We start from the raw sequence: 21,613 nt of genomic DNA, 5'->3' as shown, positions 1-21,613 counted from the left end.
TGATGTTATCTCCAGATATGTGTAGGATGTACTGTTGTCTGACCTCCATAAGTGTTGTGTATTTCTGACACATCAGTGACATGATGTGAGGATTTAAGTCACTAACTAGTAAGAAGTTAACTGAGTGTTGGACTTGTGCTACATCAGTCAATATATGTTAGAACAGACAGGAAGGTGTTACTACAGCAACTGTGTCAGCTTATCTACTCTAGTATTTCAGATATGTCCCTATTTTCATGGCTTTCTCCCCTCACTTTATCAGGCGTGGTCCAGATCCACTGCACTAAGGGGTTCTGAGCATACCTCTCCACTGGCCGGATTGTTTCAGAATGTCCAGGTTTATTGCTCATATTTCTGGTCTGTTCCACAGATTCATTATTTTTATTTCTCTGGTAAATCACTGTGATGATCTGAGGATTACTGTCAGTAAATGATGGCATACATTTTAGTTTCAGACGTCGCATCCTTCAGAACATGTATGCTGAAACAAACCCTGTTACTCTTAACAACCTTCTACATTTATAAGAGCAATATTTAAAATAGGTCCCTAGTTTTGGCCCATTGCCCCCCCACCCCCCATTTTGACAGCCTTTGGCCAGATTTCTTGCACTTAGAGGTTGAGAGGTATGGTTCTGAGGTATGACTTCACTACATGTTAGGAGTGATGCTAAGATGCTATAGAATTTTCGGTTAATCATAATCTGCAGCAGATTGATTTTTTGGATGTCCATCTGTGTAGGGAACCAGACAATACTTTACGTACCACTGTGCACAGAAAATACCCACAATACAACAGTTTATTACATGCCTCTAGCTTACATCCCAGGCATATTATAAAAAACATTCCTAAATCACAATTCATCAGGATTAAGAGAATATGTTCATCTGATATGGACCTTGAGAATTGTCAAAATGATCTCTCGAATAGATTCTTACAGAGAGGTTATAATAAATTGGATGTTCACTCTGCAGTCCAAATGACCAAAAATCTATCAAGGGACACTTTGTTGGGTTATAAAGCCAAAGTTGCTAGTTCTTCTGTACAGACACCCAGGTTAGTAACCACCTTTGGTAGGAACACCTATCAAATGATGGACATTATTAATAATCATTGGAATATATTAACAACAAGCACACATCTGGCAAACTGGTTGGACAATAGATGTCTGTTTTCATACCATAAAGGCAAAAGCCTGAGGTCACACTTTTCTTATTACAAAAGAACTACACCATTGGATGTCTCTATTACTCAGACAGCCTTGTTGGGAGACAAACTCCTTGGCAATCACCCTTGTGGTCATTGCTCTTTTTGCAAATATGTATTTACCACCAAGGAATTCACAAGCAAGAACACAGGCAAGGTATATAATATAATTTTTTTTGCAAATTGTAGCACAGACTGGGTGATTTATTTGGCCACATGTACATGCAGGGCATTTTACATTGGACAAACATCCAGACAGTTTAGAATTCGTATTTCTGAACATTTGGGTGATATAAGGAATGCTAGGTCCACCAATGCTTTGTACAAACATTCTTTGATACATAAAACGGCCCAGTTTTCTTTTATCAGTATTGATAAGATTTCTGGCAATAGAAATTTTAAAACTGGATGGCACAAATTGCTTAACCAAAAAGAAACAAAATGGATTGTAATTCTAGGTGGTTTATTTCCACCTGGCCTTAATGACAAATTGTGAGGGGGTTATTGCCCCCTAATAACTGTAATCCATTTATATGTTACAATACCATTTTTGTTCTACTTGTTATACTGAACTACAGGATTGTTGTTATATTACAAATTTATTGAAGCACTATTTCAATTTTGATATACATTTTAGTATCAATATTCTTGGTATACTTTCTATATACTAATTGATTTTTGTACCTTTCAAGTTTATTCATATATATTTACATGTTTTGGTGATTGTTTCATGAACACAGGAAATTATGTCATACTGCCTAGTTCAAAATACTAATAAATATGGCCTATGGTTGTGTAGTTATCAAAACCACTGAAGAAAGCTGATTGCTGAATGGTATTAATAAAAGTACTTTAAGCTACTACTGCTCAGGGTGCTGGATTTCTTTTCTTTTGTACGTGTTGCGATTTTACAATGCATGTTGGTTAGTCATGAACAACTCATTTCAAGATTAGTTATAACAGACGTCATGCGTGGGTGTTCCAATTAACCCCATAAACAGATTTGAAACAGTTTAGCAAAAAGAACACATACCTAAATGGAACAACAGTATGCATTGTAACAGCTTGCCAGTAACATTGATGGCAACAGGCCACCAACAATGGTATTTAAACAAGGTATGTTAATATGCAAGCAGTCAAACATATTAACAATAACATAACACAAGTCCCAACATTTGGGTTGGAGCACAACATACCGGTAGTATTTGAGTAATAATTATTGATGCAGATGAGGGGTGGGGGAAGAGACAAAAAGTCCATTAACAACTGTTTATGTTCTATTTTCTACAACAGTGCTGCTCAATACTCTATAGGTCTTACATCTACCTATAGCCCATAGCTTCTTTAGTACAAACATACCTATTAAACTGTAAGCCTGTAATGGTATGAGGCAAACTGTGACAACTCTGGGTACTTGACTAGAGGGGGCTCGTACATATCAGGGTTACATATCTGGCACAGGAGTAGTACCCTGAATTGCTGTTATGTGAGTGTGCTACTGGCATATGTCAACTGGTTTCCTGTCTGTGTCCAGGATTATTTGCAACAGTGACCACTAGCCATGACAGCATGACACCTGAGAGACATGTATCAGGAACATACCTCTCAAAATCTTCGAGCATGACATCTGGACAAAGCCATACATAAAAGTGGGACAAAGGCCCAGAAATATGGACAATTTTTAGATATTGCTCTTACAAACTTTGAAAGTTGATAAAATAATAGGTTTTGCATTTGCATGGCTTTTCCGAAGGATATGACGTTTGACACTTATATGTCTATTATTATTTTCTAACTTCAGTCTATAATGATTTGCCACGGATTTGCCATGACATCACTACTTTATGTAAATCGGACCAAAAATCTGAGAGAAATATCTGGACATTCAGTGAATATCTGCACAGTTGAGATATATGATTTGGGAAGAGTGCATATTTTATGTACCTACCCTGCTGCCATTTGCAGGCCTGTGGTGGGACAGTTGAACAGCTGTACATGGTTTATTAGTATACCCTTCATACAGCTACTGGCATCATTTCCTTAGCTGTAAAACCCGTGGGGAAAATATCTGTTAACACTACCTGACTGTTTTTACATTTATTCCTGGTTCCTTGTGTGTAGATTTGCACACATCTTAGTACCACTCCCTGGATTTGAACCGCGTCTGGATGTGCAAAATTAATAACTAAATTATACCTCATTACAGTGAGCTACTTGGGAACTGTTGTTTCATGTTTCACTGGTTTCTGCCCAATAGTCTCTTGGTTAGACAGTCTGAACTTGTAATCCTGTGATGCATGCATGACAGATAGTTATTGTACTGTGCATTACTCCTTTGGATTACTACAGTCTGAAAAGCAAAGGTTAACACAAGGCAGTGCTGTATGGAACACAAGTTGATACTTTACATATTACTGTTCAGGGTTCAGAGCTTAGTGCAGTATATATTTCACATTTAATGTATATCTTGTTTTACAGCTACACCATCTACAGTTTCTCTTAACAGCTTGTTCACAAATGAGCCTCAGTTAATGTATGCTGTCACAACCATATTTGCTGTGAAGAACCTGTATACATTCTATATATGTCTACATCAACATGCCAGAATAAACACAACATTTTTTGTAAGGGTCTTTATTGTACATCAGTATTAGTCAATCAAACTTTTTTATTTATTCATTTCACACAGTAATAGTATACCTACTAGCTGTAAGCAATGTACTCCTTCTTAGCTATTTGAACAATATACTGCAAAATAGATTTCTACTCACCAGACAGTTGGTGCAGCCTCAGCAGTCTGTCACCATGGACTTCGATGTTCATAGTCCTCTCTGCAGCAGCTGTAGGGAATAAAAACACATATTATGCATATCTATCACATTCTCAGGGTAGTATTTGCTACAAACTACTTGATAGTGATAATTATACACTGTTAGAGCATTCCAGTCCCATCCATCTTGGATTCACTTGTCCAAGAGCACCCCCTTCCTATGCTTTAGGGTGGCATAGTGGTGCCGTACCTCCTCACCAGTCCAGGGGATGCCAATAGCACTGGTGAGGTCACGTGCAAGATGGTCCCAGGCCTCTGCTTTGTATTGGGAGCCCTGGTACTGGCCCTGCAGCAGTCTCTCCTCATTTTTTTTTATTAGGAGTTCAGCCATGACCCTGAACTCCTGAATGCTCCAGCATTGCACCTAAAAGTGCACTCCCTCTCCTACACCATCCATTGTATCTGCGCAGGTAAACTATACTTACTCTGGAACAAGCTGCCTATCTATGTCAAGCAGAGTTCGTCCCTAGCACTCTTCAAGAAAAATCTTGGAATAGGAAATTCACCCTGGGAATCACCTCAGTGGCCCTGCTAGACAGGGGCACAGGTAAATTGCATCCATGGGTGGCGTAAGCCAGGGAACCTTGTTGGCTAGGCTTACATAGGCTCTAGGGCCAATAGCCTAGTACCTACCTATGAACCTATAACAGATTATGTCTATATTCCTGCCAGCACCTTTTAAATAGTCCGGTATTCCTGCCCTTTGCTGTCATTGGACCATTTTGAAAAGGTTAGGCTCTGCTAAGCAGTGCACAAACCCACTAAGCTGGTTTTAACACTGCTTAAAGGAGAAGTTGTTGAGCACTGTTTAACAGTGTGCAGATCTGCTTAGCTGAGCTACCTGCTGCTTAGCATTCACAACTTAGCAATGGTTACACTTGCTAAGCATAGCTGAGCACTGCTAACCATTGCTCACTTTTAATTTTTTAAATATATTAGAATACTGACTTTATTTATTAAGTGTATATGTTACTTTACATGACATCCCTCTATGTGCTTCCTTTACATTGGCAAGGGATGTGACTGTACTGTATGGGACACATGTATACATGGGTGGCTTCACATGTTATATGCACACACACTTCCATTTTATACCAGCTACACTTCCCTGTTTGACAAAAAGTAGTTACTACATCATTTAAGTGTAAAAAAATAATTTTAACACTGCTTCCCCATATAAAAATAACTTGCCTATCTTGGTACGCCAACCATGAACACCTGCATGTAAAGCCAGGACTCCAACCACTACACTATCTCGGTTTAGCAATTTCAGCTGTATATTTTTATTTATCTCCTATGGGATGTTTAAGCAATGCTAAGCGGAGGGCCTTAACACGCACACTTGCTTAGCTATGCTTAAACATTCCTTAAGATGTAAACAAAATGTATGTATTATATTATTGTTATATTTTTATGTTATATAGTGAGTATTGTGGTTTTCTGACAAGTAATTGAGGACTGCAGTCAGGAAATAATGGTATACATTTGACTTTCAGACTTCTATCCTTCAGAAATTCATGCTAATGCATATCCTGTTTTCTATCCACTTTTCTAAGTGTGTGGGGCAATATTTAAGTGGTGTCCCTATTTTTAGTATTTTGTCCCCCCATTGTTTGTGCCTTTGCCCACATGGACTGCTGTCAGGGAATATTGGCATACATTTAACTTTCAGACCTCAATCCTTCGGAAATCCATGCTAATGCATGACCTGTTTTCTATCAACTTTCTAAGTTTGTGAGGGCAATATGTAAAATGTGTCCCTTTTCAGGGCTTTATCCCCCATTGTTTGTGCCTTTGTCCACATTTCCTGCTTTAGCAGGTTGCGAGGTGTCATACGGCACTTTTACAATGCAGGGGGTGTGTCACAGAACTTGTCACATACCCCCTGCATTGCTTTCCTGCTGCCAATGATCCTTTATTTCATTTCAATGTCTGCGGACACGGAAATACTAGCATAATATTAGAGAAATTATCTAATATTATGCTGGATCATGATTAGAAAGTGCCGTACGCACTTTCTGAGTGCAGGGGACATGTTCAATGCCTGTGCACAACTTGAACATGCCCCCTGCACTCGTTCATGATTTGTGTCCATGTAGCTTAAACAGCAGCAAGCCTTACATGGACATGAACCACTCCATGCAGGAATAGCACTATTCCTGCACAGAGTTTATTGAATCCCAGGGACCCTCTTTTCCCTGATAACTTCCCACTTTCCCACATTAAAATATTTCCATAATAAACCTCTGTTTACCACTTCTCCATTTTTTGAACAACTTTTCTTGCAATTTTCATGAGTATAAAATTCACCCTCTATAGCTGTCTCTTGTGTTTCTACAGAATCTGTAAACTCCAGAGTCAGCTACAGTTATGTTTACTTTTGTCCTGTGTACCACACCTGAGATTATCTAGTTGTGCAATGAATGTACTTCTGCAAATTATGTATGTCTTTGAGAATCATGCATAATTTCTGATTTGTTTTTACCTTGAATTATATGGAAGAAAAATTTCCCTTAAAGTATCTGTGAAACATTTCTCCCAGGGTCTCTGCTGAAAATGGGACCACACCCATTTGGACTATTGCAATCATCAAGAACAAATAAATACAAATTAAATAAATAGAAATACTTCTAGTATCTTTCAACATTTTAACTCATCTCTGTTGGTGCTCCCCAAAGTTCAATACTAGGCCCTCTTCTATTTAATATTTTTATAAATAAACTTCATACCACTACGATACTTGCCACTCTCGTACATTACATGGATGACTCAACCCTTGTCTGCTCTTCCCCATCTGTAACAAAATTACAGGAAATTACTCAAAAACCATTCACTGACATTGAAATATGGATAGAAAAGTATAACTTGCTGCTTAATGCAAAAAAAAAAAAAAACAAGCTTATGCTATTTATTCCAAAACAATACCTTAACCAGAAATACACATTTTATATTACCTCAAGTAATAATGCAAAAATAGAAACAATAAGCCAAACTAAACTTGTCAGATGACAACCTCAAAATTGATCACCACGTACTTCATTCCATCAAGAAAACTCCCCCAAACCTTGGATCCCTGTATAGGACCAAACACTACCTGACAAATCAAGCAAGGATTACTTTAGTAGCAACACCATGCATTAAACTAAACTAGCCTCCTGTTACCACAAAGTATCTAAATTTTCAACAAACTAAACTGGTAAAACATACCACTGCCTTGTATTAAAACAATTAAACTGGCTTGAACTCCCAAACCAGTTGACATACTCACAAATAATCATTACCCACAACCTGTAATGCTCTCCAGACAAATGCCCAGCATTACAAAATACGCTGCTGTTCTATTCACTCATTAGAGACCTTCAATCTAGCAATAAACTCCTACTATGTGTCAATAAGACATTCAGCACTGCTGGAGACTCTCTCTACTCCCATTATGTGTCAAAACTCTGGAATGAAATCCCCACGAAGTTAAAACAGATAGAAAATTTAAATAGTTTCAAAACTTTGCTTAAATAGCACCTATACCAAGGATGTCTCTGTTCTTCCTGCTCACCTGGCTATCTTTACTCAGATTACTTTTCCTCATCTCTTACAGCTACTTTGCGTCCCAAATTTTTGCACCTTATCACTCCTCCTCATACTGCACTAATTTCACTTCTTCCTTCTCTCAAACTGTACCCCTAACTATAATTCCTCCTTTATCCATTTATCTTCCTGCTCATTTCCATAATTTCTCCTTTCATATCTCTCTAATCACCAATTTGTAAGCTACATTACTAGTCTGTCCGTAAATTATTACTATCCTCAAAAATACCATAATCTGATCCTTTCCTTTCAACCATTATACTATGAATATATTGTTATTGTATTTTTTTTTTCTGTTCAGTAATTACCCAGTTTATGCTAATGTCTCTCTTTTTTTTGTGTTAAAGTGCTATGTTCATGTAAGAAATATTTTAAAATCATATAAATAAGCTCACATACAAATGTTTTTACCCTGCAATTATAAGTGTGCATTAGATAATCCTTGTGTAGAGAATAACTGATAATTGTCACTCGTTTTGCAAATTTTATGTTTAAGAATCATGCTTACGCATTTGATTTCATTATTTGCATACACAGTTTCTCTCACATACAGATTGACAGTCATATGCATGTCTTAATGTGAGCACTTACATATGATTTATACAGTGTTATGTGTGTCTATGAGTAGCCCTCTTCCAGCACATCACCACGATCCATGCTATTTTCTATAACGCAGTATAGTTTGTATTTCAGAGTATCACTGTAAGTCTTCCACTTATAAGTCATAGCAAGTCTTTCACTTGGTTTGATTTCTTTCTCTTGGTAAAAATTACTTATTCTGATTAGCTATGAAATCCAGAAATTAATACAAGTCTCTGAGGTATGCAAGATAATCTAATTCCAGAAAACTGTTCCACTATTTATAATTTAAGAAAACTAGCATTGATAAACAATGTAATAAAACTAACTTAATATAATACAAAGTTAAAAAAAACTGTTATAATTTAAGAAAACTATTATTGAAAAACAATGTAATAAAATTAATATAATACAAAATAAAAAAAATGTTATGCAAACAGTTTGTACAGATTATAGATTCATGGATATTCCTAGGTTACTGAGTCTTATGACCATTCATACCTTTCTAGTACCCTCTCTCATGCCACACCTCCTTTCTCCAAAGGGCCATATCAATCAATTTATGAGTAATTTTGTAGATACTGATCATCTAGGTTATGTTTGAAGGAGGATAGTGAGTCTCAGTGTTTAACGTGTAAGGGAAGTTTATTCCCGAGGTTTGAGAAGCACTGAGTTATAAACCCATCCCTCTATCATGTTTTATTTATATGCTGAAGATTTAGACCCCTAGTTCGTGCATTAGTGGAGTTATTGGAATTGCAGAGATACAGAAAATCCAGGACAATTGGGTTTCCAGTACAGAGGTAAGTGAGATAGAGATCTCCCCTCTAAAGTCTATAAGATAATGGTATAGAGGTAAGTGAGATAGAGATCTCTCTTCTAAAGTCTATAAATAATGGTGTAGAGCTTCCAAAATCTCATGATGTCCTAAGGATTTTAGGCCTGTGATTTTATTTTTTTTTTGGCTAGGAACATTTGCAGTATTTCTAATTGATGTATTTAGTGAGATACATCCCAAAGGCAAGAATTAGCTCAGTAATTGGTTTGATCAATATTGAGTATATGGGAGTGATTACCTCTTTAGATCCTGATGATATTTCTTTGGCAATTAGTTGTGATAAATAAAAGGATTTCCCGACAACTGTTTTTGTTATTGACTATATGCAGTTTCATTAAAGAGCACTATATATGAGTGTGTGTGTGTGTGTGCGTGTGTGTGCGTGTGTGTGCGTGTGTGTGTGTGTGCGTGTGTGTGTGTGCGTGTGTGTGTGTGTGTGTGTGTGTGTGTGTGTGTGTGTGTGTGTGTGTGTGTGTGTATCACGTTCAGCTGCACAGACAGAAAGAGAGATGGATTAATAGATAGACAAAACTTATTTTTTTAAATGTAGTAATCTTATTTGATTTCTGTAAAAGGACAAAAGTTATCCTACTGTCTGAATTTATACTCATTTGACCATTAAAATATAAAAATATGCAAAATGTTTGATATCTTTAAATAACTTGCCAGAGACTTCCTTGGGGTAGGTTTCCCATTCTGCCTTGTTGAGACATATTTTTAATAGCCCAAATAACTCCAGTGTCTATGTAAATGTTTTATTTTTATTTTTTGTGATTCCTTCAGGTTATAGATCTTGGCGGGGAGGCGATACCTGCAAGTGATTATTTTGGACTTGGCCGTGTAACAGAATTCAAATATGGTGCTAAACTAGGCAATGTTGTTCGCAAGTGGTTTGGTGAAAAGATGGTATACCTAAAGTAAGTACGCAAAATATTTAAATGTTGTTAATGATAGTGCTTAGTGTCTGTAAAAAAAGTGAATATTTTTCTTTGCCTTTTTAGGAGCTGGGGAGAAGGTTGGTCATTTATGCCATCAAAGTATGCCTTAGTATTTGTTGACAATCATGACACACAAAGAGGTCATGGTCCTGGTGGGGCATCCATACTGACTTTCTGGGATGCAAGGTACAGAATTCACCTTTTATAACTAACTACATTTGAAGGTCTTATGATGTCGGTCTATCCCTGTTTAGTATAGTCACTGCAGAAACTTTTTTCCCGTATAGGCTATACAAAGTGGCAGTTGGCTTTATGCTTGCACATCCATATGGCTTTACACGTGTAATGTCAAGTTTTCACTGGCCAAGATATTTTGAAAATGGAAAGGTGAGTTGTAAGCATCTATTCAAAATGAAGTCTATGTATGTCAGACATACATATAAAAATATGCATGGTACAGTCATTTTTTATTCTGTCCTTTCTTCCTAGCAGATGTATTTATTAATTGTTTTAAGTAAGGGAATATTGTAGGTGTGGTTAATACTTTTAAATCTGTAAAGAAATTGTAAGATTTAAACCTTTACAGGCTTGATTCCTTTGAGGTTTATGACTTTTTCAATGTTATCAGTCCTCATGGGCTCTGCATGTGTACAGCTAAGGTTTAATACTAATCAGTTTTCTGATTTTGTACAGTTGAAGTACATCATAAGGTATATGATCTTGCATGCATTCTTAATATCATTACAGTGTCCTTTTCTTTATAGCATCTTAATAAATATTTCACTTTTCTGTGAAGGCAGAATCCAGTTATATACTTATGCTATGAAATCTGAGAGATAGAAGAAAGGTTAAATTAAACAGAAAAGGAATATGGATTGTGGTAACTCTGCCCTGGCAAATAAACTGGGGTGGGGGTGGGGGGGCTATTACATTGGTTGTTCAATAAAAAAAAAAAAAAGTTTATGAAGTCTGCTCTCAGATTTTTAGCTTTACTGTATGTTCATACAGTGAATAAGTTATAAGGATAAGTTCATATAGGTGCATAGGAGGTTACTAGGTTATTGGCCCTAGGACTTCTTTAAGCCTAGCCATATTATACCCTTGTTCCCTTATTGACCAAGTTGTATGGCCTGTATTTGCAGTCGAGTCTGATCAGCACCAACTGCCCTTATCCAAGAGGGACATAGATGACACCCTTGGGATAAATTTATGGTCTCCTATCCAGTCATCTAAGTTACACTTAAATGGAGTCATTGAGGAGCTCTGTTTTACGTGAACTGGGAATTTGTCCCAGAGGAGTGGCTAACTTTGGCAAACATATCTGTCTCTCCAGCATGTCCTGTTAATGTCGCAGGCTAGGTTAAGATCCCTAGAGTGAGTGAATCTCGTCCCATTTGACTTACAGATGTGTAGCATTTCCATTAGGGCAGGGTCTGAGACTGCTCTGTAGGCCAGGCAAAAGTCGTATCTCAGCAGCAGCAGTACAGAGTACAGTGATAGGGCATCAGTCTGTCCATGTAGAATATGTGTTGAAGGCCTGAATTTTCTTGGTGAGAAACCTCTGAGGTCTCTTCGGCTGCTGCAGGTATATACAGAAGGGAGCATTGTGCACTCTATTAGTAGTCTGATGAGGGATGAGTACAGGGGAGTTATAACATCCTTAGCTGTGGATGCAGTGCCCTTACTTATGAGATGTGCAGCATAGAAGGCCTTCCTTACCACTGTGGACACATGATGATTGAAGTTAAGGTTGCTATCAACCTGTGTTCCCAAATCTCTCACTACAGGGTTTGAGCTAAGGGGGGTACTGTCAGTATTGTAATTTGCATGGACTTCCCCCTTGCCAAAGGTATGATAACATATATTTTTACATTTAGTTTAAGTCCGTGGCTTTGACACCAGTCTTTCATCCATGTAAGCCCTTTTTGTAGTATGTCAACATTATTGGGGGACTCCATGATTGCACCCAGTTTACAATCATCGTCGATCTTGGTAAACCACAGGCCATCCATTTTCACCTGGACTTCTGAGAAACAGATTCCAAACAGTACAGGGCCCAGCATAGATCCCTGTGGTATGCCATTGGTAACTGGTCTGCTGGTAGAGGTGGAATCCGTAACCTTGTCTGGATGGGTTCTGTCGGTGAGCCAGTTGGCTGTCCATCTAGTGACATATGGGTTAATTCCCAGCTTGGTGAGTTTCTCAATAATGACTGAGTGGGATATTATGTCAAAAGCCTTGGCTAAGTCAAGATAGACACTATGTACTGTTTTGCATTCACCCAGGGCTTTGGTGACATTCTTGAAGAAGTCCACCAGGTTTAATAACATAATCTACCCTTAACAAAGCCAAATTGAGTCAAGTCAAGAGTTTGAACATCACCTATGATGTTCTTCGTGTTTCACTGTTGCAGTCATCACACTTGGATTATTGGATTGATTGAGGTAGCCCTCAGTCGGCCAGGATACCAGAGTCTTGGGATTTCTGCATTGGATGCTGTCACCTCTTCCATGACGTCAGGTCGTCAGGGGTATAAAACATGCAGCTGATGCCATTACATCAGCTTTTCTTGCCGCACAGGAGCTCAAAGCATTAGCAGTTCGCAAGTGCTGGTCGGCCGCTACCTGAAATTTTTGTTTTTCGAGTTTCAAACCTGAAGTCTTCTAAAGCTAAGTACCCCATTGAGGATCCTTTTTTCTTGCTCTAACCGATGTCAGAAAAAGTTAACAAATGTCTTGTCTGTGGAAAGCAAATACCTTACAGAGATTTTCATTCTTACTGCGTCACTTGTTTAGGCTCAGACCATGATGTTCCTCGCTGTTGGTTTTGTGCCTTGTTCAATGCCCAAACTATTCTTCGTTGGGCTATCTTTGTCACTAATTTTTCTCTCTCTCGTTCTCTGTATTCCAAAATGGCTTCTTTAAACCATCCGACTACCAATCTTCAGAAAAAACGTAAGGATAAAGACAGAGACAGACCATATAGATCCAAAACTGCCAATGACGCTTCCGTTAAGCCAGTCGCCAGTCCGCTGGTACTCAGTGAAGTGCTTTTGCAGCCCCTGATACCTGCTTCTACCGACTCGCAGGCCTCTACTTAGACCCATTTGGAGTCCAGTATGCCGCAAGATATTTCTTTGACTATGGAACCTGCGGATGTGTCTATCTTGGATGGGTCTGGAGTTGCTGTGCAGACACCAGCTTCTGAGGGTGTATTCAGGCCTTACGATGTTCATATTAAACTGACTACTTCGTTTTTGACTAAAACTACCGAATTTCTCAGACCCAGAGTTCACACTACACCTAGGAAACCGACGACCAAAGCACATTCTCAGGCTCCCATGACTCAGAAACAAATGCTTAGAATGGCTGAAGACCTTATTACTTTAATTAGGGGAAACCTGCCTTCCCCCTCTAAAAGACAAAGAATTGATATTCCTTCTGATTCTACAGACCTTGAGTCCAATGACTCTGACCCCTCTGATTACTAGGACATACCCTTATCAACCTATGAGGATTCAGATGATTCCATTCCCTCTGCCTCCCCTCCAGAGAACTTTTCTTTCGGTGAAACATTGCATACCATAAGAGAGAGCATTTCCGCTGGGAATGCCAGGACCACCCTCAGTAAAAAAAGAGACTCAGGGAAATTTTAGACTTGACTCAGCACAGGCCTCTAGCTATACTCACTGTCCTGGATATTGTAGATGATGTCTTCATGGAATCAAGTCTTACCCCTGATACTTTACCTCCAGTTCTTAGAAAGCCTGACAGATACTACAGAGCTCCTGACTCCCACAAATTTCTCTTTAAAAATCCTACTGCGGATCCAGAGACCATTTCCCAGGGACCTAAAGGTATTAAGGCTACTACAGCCAAAAACCCTACCCCTTCAGACAGGGATTCTAGGGCTTTAGACAGATGGGGTAAGAAGGTACATACCTCTGCAACTCTTGCCATTATGGCTTTAAATTGCCAGATTCACATGTTGAAGTACCAGCAGCATGTTATGGAACTAATTAAACAAAAAAATGTTGTTGATTCCTGATAGTGCAGAAAATAAAGATTTACAAGAGTTAATGCATTCTGCTAACCAAGTTGGTAAACATATCTTGCAGTGTGGTTTTGATGCCTTAGAAGCATCTTGCAGGGCTGCTGTCACTGGGTCTGTTCTGAGAAGGCATACTTGGCTGAAGGAACAAATCTTGCCAGACCACGTCAAAGCAAAATTACTAGATGCTCCATTAAATCAAGAATGTTTGTTTGGCACAAAAGTAGAAGAAATTCTTAAAAGATGGAGGAAAAAGCTAAATCTATGCAAACTGTTAAAGATTTCTTACAGGTACAGCCACGTAGATTCAGTAGGCATTGGCCTTCGAAGAACTGGTCCTTTCCAGTCCCTCCCAGGCCTTCACAATCCAAACCCAGGGGCAACAGACCACAAAGACTACAGTCTCAGGGTATGCACAGATCTAAATAATGGAGTGCTCCCACCCCAAAACAGGGAGTGGTAAGCTACCCTCTTATGGAAAAAATTCACAATGACTTCTCCTGCATCCTTCCCAGCCATGCCCAAGTACTTGCACCCCTAGGAGGGAAACTCGCCCTGCATGCAAAAAACTGGGAATACATTACCCAGGACCGTTGAGTGTTAAACACTGTATCCCACGGATACAGGTTCTACTTCCATTTACTGCCAACCCCAAGTGGATTGCTAGACCTTCCCCCAAACCGGTGGGCAGAGGCCCAAAAGCAAGTACTTTCTCTTCTCAGTATCAGGGCTATTCAACCTGTTTCAGTAGAGCAAAGGGTACAGGGCTTCTACTCCAGATTGTTTCTGGTGCCCAGAAAAGAAAACTCTTGGTGCCCTATCCTTGATCTGTCAATTCTTCCTGGTGGTACCAAAGTTCATAATGCTTACACTCCAACAGCTGCTGCCTATGCTAGCCAAGGACTCCTGGCTGGTCACCCTAGACTTAAAAGATGCTTAACTGCACATCCCCATAAGGGAATCTGGCAGGAAATATCTAAGTTTCAGGGCAGGCTCTTTGCACTATCAGTTCTCTGCACTTTCCTTTGGCTTATCTACTGTGCCCAGGGCATTCACAAAGTGCCTGGCTCCAGCCATTTCATACTGCAGGCAGAGAAACACTCAAATTTACCCATACTTGGACAACTGCCTGATTCAGGCGGACAGTCAGGAATTGCTACTTCAGCACCTGATATTTGTAAAGAGACTCCTAACTTTTCTGGGGTATACCATCAATGAAAATAAATCACATCTGGTACGTAGCCAAGAAATTGTATTCCTGGGAGCAAGCTTGAACACAACTTCCCAGATGGCATTCCTCACTCCACAAAAGCAGGTGTATTTGACAAATTACTTCAAACTACTGGCCACCCAAACCCAGTTATCTGCAAGAAAAATACTGCAAGCCCTAGGGTTCATGGCATCATGCATTCTCCTAATTCCATATGCAAGACTGCATATGAGGAAACTTCAATGGTACTTAAAAAGTCTCAGGTGTCAACATTCTCAGGACCTGGAAACAGTGATTCCGATCACTCCTTGCCTAAGAACAGAGTTCCTTTGTTGGGCAGAGTCCTGCAACCACAGTAAGGGCTCCCTTTCACTCAACCCCTGCCGCCCAAACCCCGACAACAGACGCATCAGACTATGCATGGGGGGCTCACATGGCAGGCAAATGCATTCAAGGCAAATGGAGCCTAGGACAAATGCACCTGCATATCAATCAAAAAGAAATATTAGCTGTACAGAATGCTCTGACAGCCTTCAAATACCTTATACTTCCAGGACAACTCTTGATAAAGACAGACAACCCCACACCCATATGGTACAGGGAACTCATTGCTACCCACTCTGCAGGTTAGCCATGGTTCTGTGGAACACAGCCTTGAGCAACCAAGTGCATCTGCAAGCTCAATTCCTGCCAGGCAAACAAAATTCACTGACAGACAACTTAAGCAGAAATCTAATGGACCCAAGTGGAAACTGGAACCCAGTTCATTCAAGCTTCTAATCCACAGGTGGGGGACACCAGAGGTGGACCTCTTTGCTCCCCCCCCAGAACCATCAATTGAGTAAATTTTGCACCAGAACTCCCCACAGCCAAGCATGCAAAGTGGATGCTCTATCCTTTATATGGGGAAACCTCTCAATTTATGACTTTCCCCTCTGCCCCCTCCTCTTGAAAGTACTACTCAAGATCAAGCAGGACAGGCCAAGGACAATCCTTATTGCACCAGACTGGCCACACCAGCACTGATACATGCTTTTACACAGTCTGACAACAGTGCCACTCTGGCACCTGCATCAGACCCCTCTCTGCTGTCCCAGCAGGAGGGCCAGATTTTGCATCCTCAACTGCAAACCTTGAACCTAGCAGCCTGGCTCATTCCCTGAATACATCACCAGCAACCCTCAGCAAACAGGTGCTGGATATCATCCTTGATGCTAGGAGGCCTCTTACTAGGAAATCCTACTCAGAAAAGTGGAAAAGATACTGTTCTTGGAGCCAGTCTCAGGGAAAGGACATAGCTGTGCCTACCTTACCTCAAATCCTAGATTATCTAACAGAGCTGCTCCACAAAAGCCTATCCTTCTCATCCATTAAGATTCATGCCTCTGCCATCTCAGCTCATTTCAATACTGAGCCACCCCTCTTCTCTCACCCTCCGGTCAAACAGTTCCTGAGAGGAGCTAACAATTTAAGACTCCCAAAGAGAGCTCCCACTCTTGCCTGGGCCCTTAACTTTGTACTGGAGAAGCTCACGCTTACACCTTTTGAGCCTGCTGCTACAGCAGAGTTAAAATTCCTCTCTTGGAGAACAGCCCTACTTCTAGCCATCACTTCAGCAAGAAGAGTGTCTGAGTTACAGGCCCTTATGGCTGTGGAACCCTTACACCTTTTGAGCCTGCTGCTACAGTAGAGTTAAAATTCCTCTCTTGGAAAATAGCCCTACTTCTAGCCATCACTTCAGCAAGAAGAGTGTCTGAGTTACAGGCCCTTATGGCTGTGGAACCCTTCATTATCTTCCATGCAGACAGGGTTTCCCTCAGGACTAACCCATCATTTATGCCCAAGGTGGGATCCAGTGTGGCTTTAAACCAATCCATCCATTTACCAACCTTTTTTTCCTAATCCTCAGAATGAAGGGGAAAGGATCCTGCACTCCTTGGAAGTGCACAGACAGCTTAGGTTCTACCTTGACAGGACTAAACCATTCAGAAAAACTGACCAGCTGCTAGTCAGCTTTGCTACAGTGGCAGAGGCCAAGGCCATTTCAAAGTAAACAATGTCCAGATGGATAGCACACTGCATCCATTTCTGCTACAAGCACCATGGAAAACCTACCCCACAGGGGATTAGAACTCAATTCCACTAGGGCTACCTTAACCTCTACAGCATTTCTCAGGGGAGTCCCTACCAGGGACATCCTAGAAGCTGCAACCTGGAGTTCAGCACACACTTTCACCAAGCATTACCACTTGTCTGTCTTTTCTAAATCCAGAGCTGGATTTGCTACAGCAGTCTTACAAGGCCTGCTAGCCGGCCCTAATACTTCTTGACTGCCTCCACCCTTCCTCAGCTTTGGGAATCAACCCAAGTGTGATGACTGCAACAGTGAAACACAAAGAACATAGTACAGTTGTGTACACTTGCCATAAATGTAGATGTTCGAGTGTATTCACTGTTGCAGTCCTGGTTACCCTCCCTCTAGCCCACTGACTTTTCTATACTTTCTACCTATCCTCTTTTTTGGAAATATCTCATGGAAATGGCATTTATGTTTTACTGGAGGTGATCCACACCAGGTAATTGCTTCCTATTTTGGGGGCTCCTGACATCTGGGGTAAGAAAAACTGATGTAATGGCATCAGCTGCATGTTTATACCCTGATGACCTGGCATCATGGCGACAGCATCAGACGCAGAAATCCCAAGACTCTGGTATTTGGGCCGACTGAGGGCTACCTGTAGGCAGATAACCCAAGTGTGATGACTGCAACAGTGAATACACTTGAACATCTACATTTATGGTAAGTGTACACAACTGTACTTCTTTGATGATAAGGTCCATGATGTTCCATGGCCTTGCAAATAAGGCTGGTTAGGCTTATGGTTATATAGTTCCCAGGGTCAAGTTGGTAGACACCATTTGTGCAAGGGAATTACTACTGTTGTTTTCCAGTCTGGTGGGACAAAGCCAGTACTTAGCTTGTGGTTGAAGAAAGTGACATGTTGTTCCACTAGGCCTGTTTTAGATCATTTAGTAAGCACCCTGGATGTTATCCAGTACCATAGAGCCTGTGTTTTTGGGTTCTGTTAGTTTAAGTATTGCTAGATGTCTGTTCTCATGTTGCAGTATTCATAACTGTAGGGAGGTTGCTGCCTGAAGCACCGTATATGCAGCCAGTATACCAAAGTCTTAGGAGCAGGGATACATGTGATGTTTGATGTCAGAGCCATAAACCGATATTGGCTATAAAGGTGACATCTGCACATACCCGCTTCATAACTTCTTTGCCGTAGTGATCTTCAGACCTCTGATTGCCAGCTTCGGGAAGCAGTTCGCTCATTTGACGGGGTCCACTACAGACAAGTACCATTGGGGGGGGGGGGGGTTGTTATCTATTCCTTAGCTTTTCAGGCATACATGTCAGCTAGAAAGGGGATGTGTGCTTGTAGAACACAAATTCCACACAAGGACATGCATGATAAGTGTTTGTTTTGTCTAGGGAAGGCCCATGACTATATGTCTTACAACATGTATAAATCATTTGTGCCTAAATCTCTTCGCAGTCGTCTGGCTACAGTCAAACTCTGTCTCAAGAACCAGAGACTCTGGCATCTAGCGTTAGGTATGGAGTGGCGAGGTAGATATTTCCGATGAGCCGCTCTAGGAAGAAGGCCAAAAAAGTTAGGCCCAATGCCCATGCTGCACCTCAGGTGTCCGGTGAGACTCTTGAGGCAGATGTTAACCCAGGGTCCCATCAGACATCTGTTTCTCAGTTGGATCTGGGAACCGTAATGTAAGCCAGACTGATGGAAATGCTGAGTATGTCTGCTGAGGTTGATCAGCCGTCTGTCCCTGATGGCGAGGGGGAAACCACAGCTTGTGGCATCAGAGGGGCCTACTCCTGCTCTGCAATCTGCCCAGACATCAGCTTCTAAATCCACCCATCCTTCAACGCCTCTGAAGAGAAATCAAAAATTAAAACATTCAGAACAGCAATCTACCCCTGGATGGGAAGTTTTCTCTCAAAATCTTTTCAGGGGATTCCAGGCCCTAAAATTACAGGTACCTCCACCTGCTCCTACTCCAATGCAGGCCTTAGAAGAGTATGAGTAAGAATACTCCTCCTCTGAAAGCTCCCTTACTTACTGCTCTCAAATTGAATTCTCCAAGGACTTCATTACCCCTGAGGAAGATGACTCTATCAGTCCTGAATTTCCAGGGGAAGAATTTTCTTTTGGAGATGCCATCTTTCTCATGAGAGAACACTTCAAATGGCAGGCCTCAGATATCTGAAAAACTAAAAAGAGGTATTTTGAATTACTTCAGATGGATCAACCCTCACCATCTGCAGTCCCTCCCTTGCTTCCAGACTTTCAAGATGCCTTTTTGGCTGCTTCACAGGCCCCCGATTCTCAACTCCCAGCTTCTGGGCACCCTGACAGGTTCTATAAAGTTCCTCAGGGTACCCAGTACCTGTTTAAGAATGCCCCTGCCGACCCTGCAGTCATAGCAGTCTCAGCTGACAAATCCTCAAGGCATTTGCCTTTTACTTCCTTATTTCCTATTGACAAGGACAGCAAGTTTATGGATAGGCTAGGAAAGAAGGTCTATACTTCTTCCACTCTTGCTATCAGAGCCCTAAACTATCAAACCTTCACAGACATCATAGTGGTGCAGTGGTTGCATTGTCGCCTCACAGCAAGAAAATCTCTGGTTTGATTCTCGGCTGGGGTGTCTTCTGTGTGGAGTCTGCATGTCCTCCCTGCATTTGTGTGGGTTTCCTCCGGGTGCTCTGGTTTTCTCCCACGTTACAAAGACATGTATCTGGACCGTTTCTCCCTAGGCCTCTGCTGAAATTTGGCTTTGTTCCAAGTCAGACTTTCCTGGTTAACAAATGTTAAATAAATAAAATAAATAAATAAAAACTCCACATGGCCATGTTTGTTCTATACACCATTTTTAAGGCTGCAGCCCTCTTGCCTGATGTACCAGACTCACCTGCTAAGACCCAACTAAACTCCATTCTCTCCAGTGCCTCACAGGTGACTAGGCACTCCATTAAGTGCAGTTACAATGCAGTGGAGGCCTCTTCAAAATCTGCAGCCTTAGATTCTGTATTGAGAAGATACTCCTGGGTGAAGCTACAACCTCTCCCTATGGATATACAAACGAACTTGTTGGATGCACCACTATATAATAAGGCCCTTTTTGGTGAAGCATCTGCAGAACTCTTCAAAACCCTAAAAGAAAAGGGAAAGGAGCTGCAAAATTTAAAAACATTTACTGGTTTCACCTATCCCTAGGTACCATAGAAGCTACCCTCAAAGGACTACCTTTGTTAAGAGACAGAAATCTCATTCTGCTCCATCACAGTCTAAAGGACATAGGCAACCTAGGAAACATTCCACTCCTAGACCCCCTTTCTTCGGTAATAAAACTCCCTTTCTGACCATGATAGAACCCCTCAACTGTGACTCAAACCCACTTCCTCACTCCACCCCATTGTCCCTTCACCTCACCCTCTCCCTACCCTCATGGTGGAAGATCAACTCAGAGGCCTGTGTGCTCTCCATAATTTAAAAAGGTTGTTTTATGACTTGGTGGGATCTACTCCCCTTCCAGGGGATACCCCAGCCCCCTTCATGTCAGCTCCATCTTTTCCCCTGTATTCTGGATGAACTTCCGGCCCGGGTCACCATAGAAAGGGTCCCACCACTCCAGGTTAACAAGGGATTTTACTCAAGGATGTTTTTGATCCCAAGAAAAGATAGTCCATGGAGACCAGTTCTGGATTTGTCCATGCTCAGCTAGTCAACCTTTATCTCAAGGTTCCCACCTTCAGAATGCTCACCTTGCAGCTGCTGTTGCCCCTTATCCCCCCACCTGGCCTTTGTGGTATCCCTGGATCTGAAGAACACCTACCTTCACATTCCCATTCACCCCTGCTACAGGAAATACCTACATTTCTCAGTAGGTTCCTTCCATTTTCAATTTTCTGCATTACCTTTTAGGCACTCCACAGCCCCCAAGGTGTTCACAAAGTCTTTAGCACAAGTGATGCCCACTGCAGAACACAGGGCATTCAAATATACCTATATCTAGATGACCTGTTAATACTTTGCCAGGACCTTCACATCCTGCAACATCACCTACTTCTGGTGACCAGAACCCTGGCAGACCTGGGCTTACTGTGAACTATGAGAAGTCCCACCTGACCCCTACAAAAGACCTAGTCTTTCTAGGGTGCAGGATAAGAACTGACAAGATGTCAGCCTTCATCCCCTGTCAGAAAGTAAAAGACCTCACTCTTTACCTTCAGAAGTTTCTCTCTCTTCAAACACTTTCAACCAGAGAATTTCTGAGAATACTGGGCCATATG

General features: G+C 41.0%; 1 protein-coding gene across 2 annotated transcripts in view; it reads left to right on the top strand.

Annotated features, from left to right (window-relative positions):
* The window catches only part of LOC122813586 (pancreatic alpha-amylase-like), an 883,322-nt gene that overhangs the window by 482,142 nt on the left and 379,567 nt on the right, over nt 1-21,613 (top strand). For both annotated transcript variants that reach the window (XM_044085993.1, XM_044085992.1), the window contains exons 5-7: nt 9,820-9,953; nt 10,038-10,160; nt 10,262-10,361. In XM_044085993.1, the coding sequence (XP_043941928.1) occupies nt 9,820-9,953; nt 10,038-10,160; nt 10,262-10,361 (357 nt within the window). The remainder of the gene's footprint in view (nt 1-9,819; nt 9,954-10,037; nt 10,161-10,261; nt 10,362-21,613) is intronic.

The sequence above is a fragment of the Protopterus annectens genome, chromosome 10.part0, assembly GCF_019279795.1.
Source record: "Protopterus annectens isolate FY-2018-M chromosome 10.part0, PAN1.0, whole genome shotgun sequence".
NCBI classification, from domain to species: Eukaryota; Metazoa; Chordata; order Ceratodontiformes; family Protopteridae; genus Protopterus; species Protopterus annectens.
The sequence above is the reverse complement of the archived record's forward strand: the minus strand, read 5'-3'. Positions and strand labels throughout refer to the sequence as shown.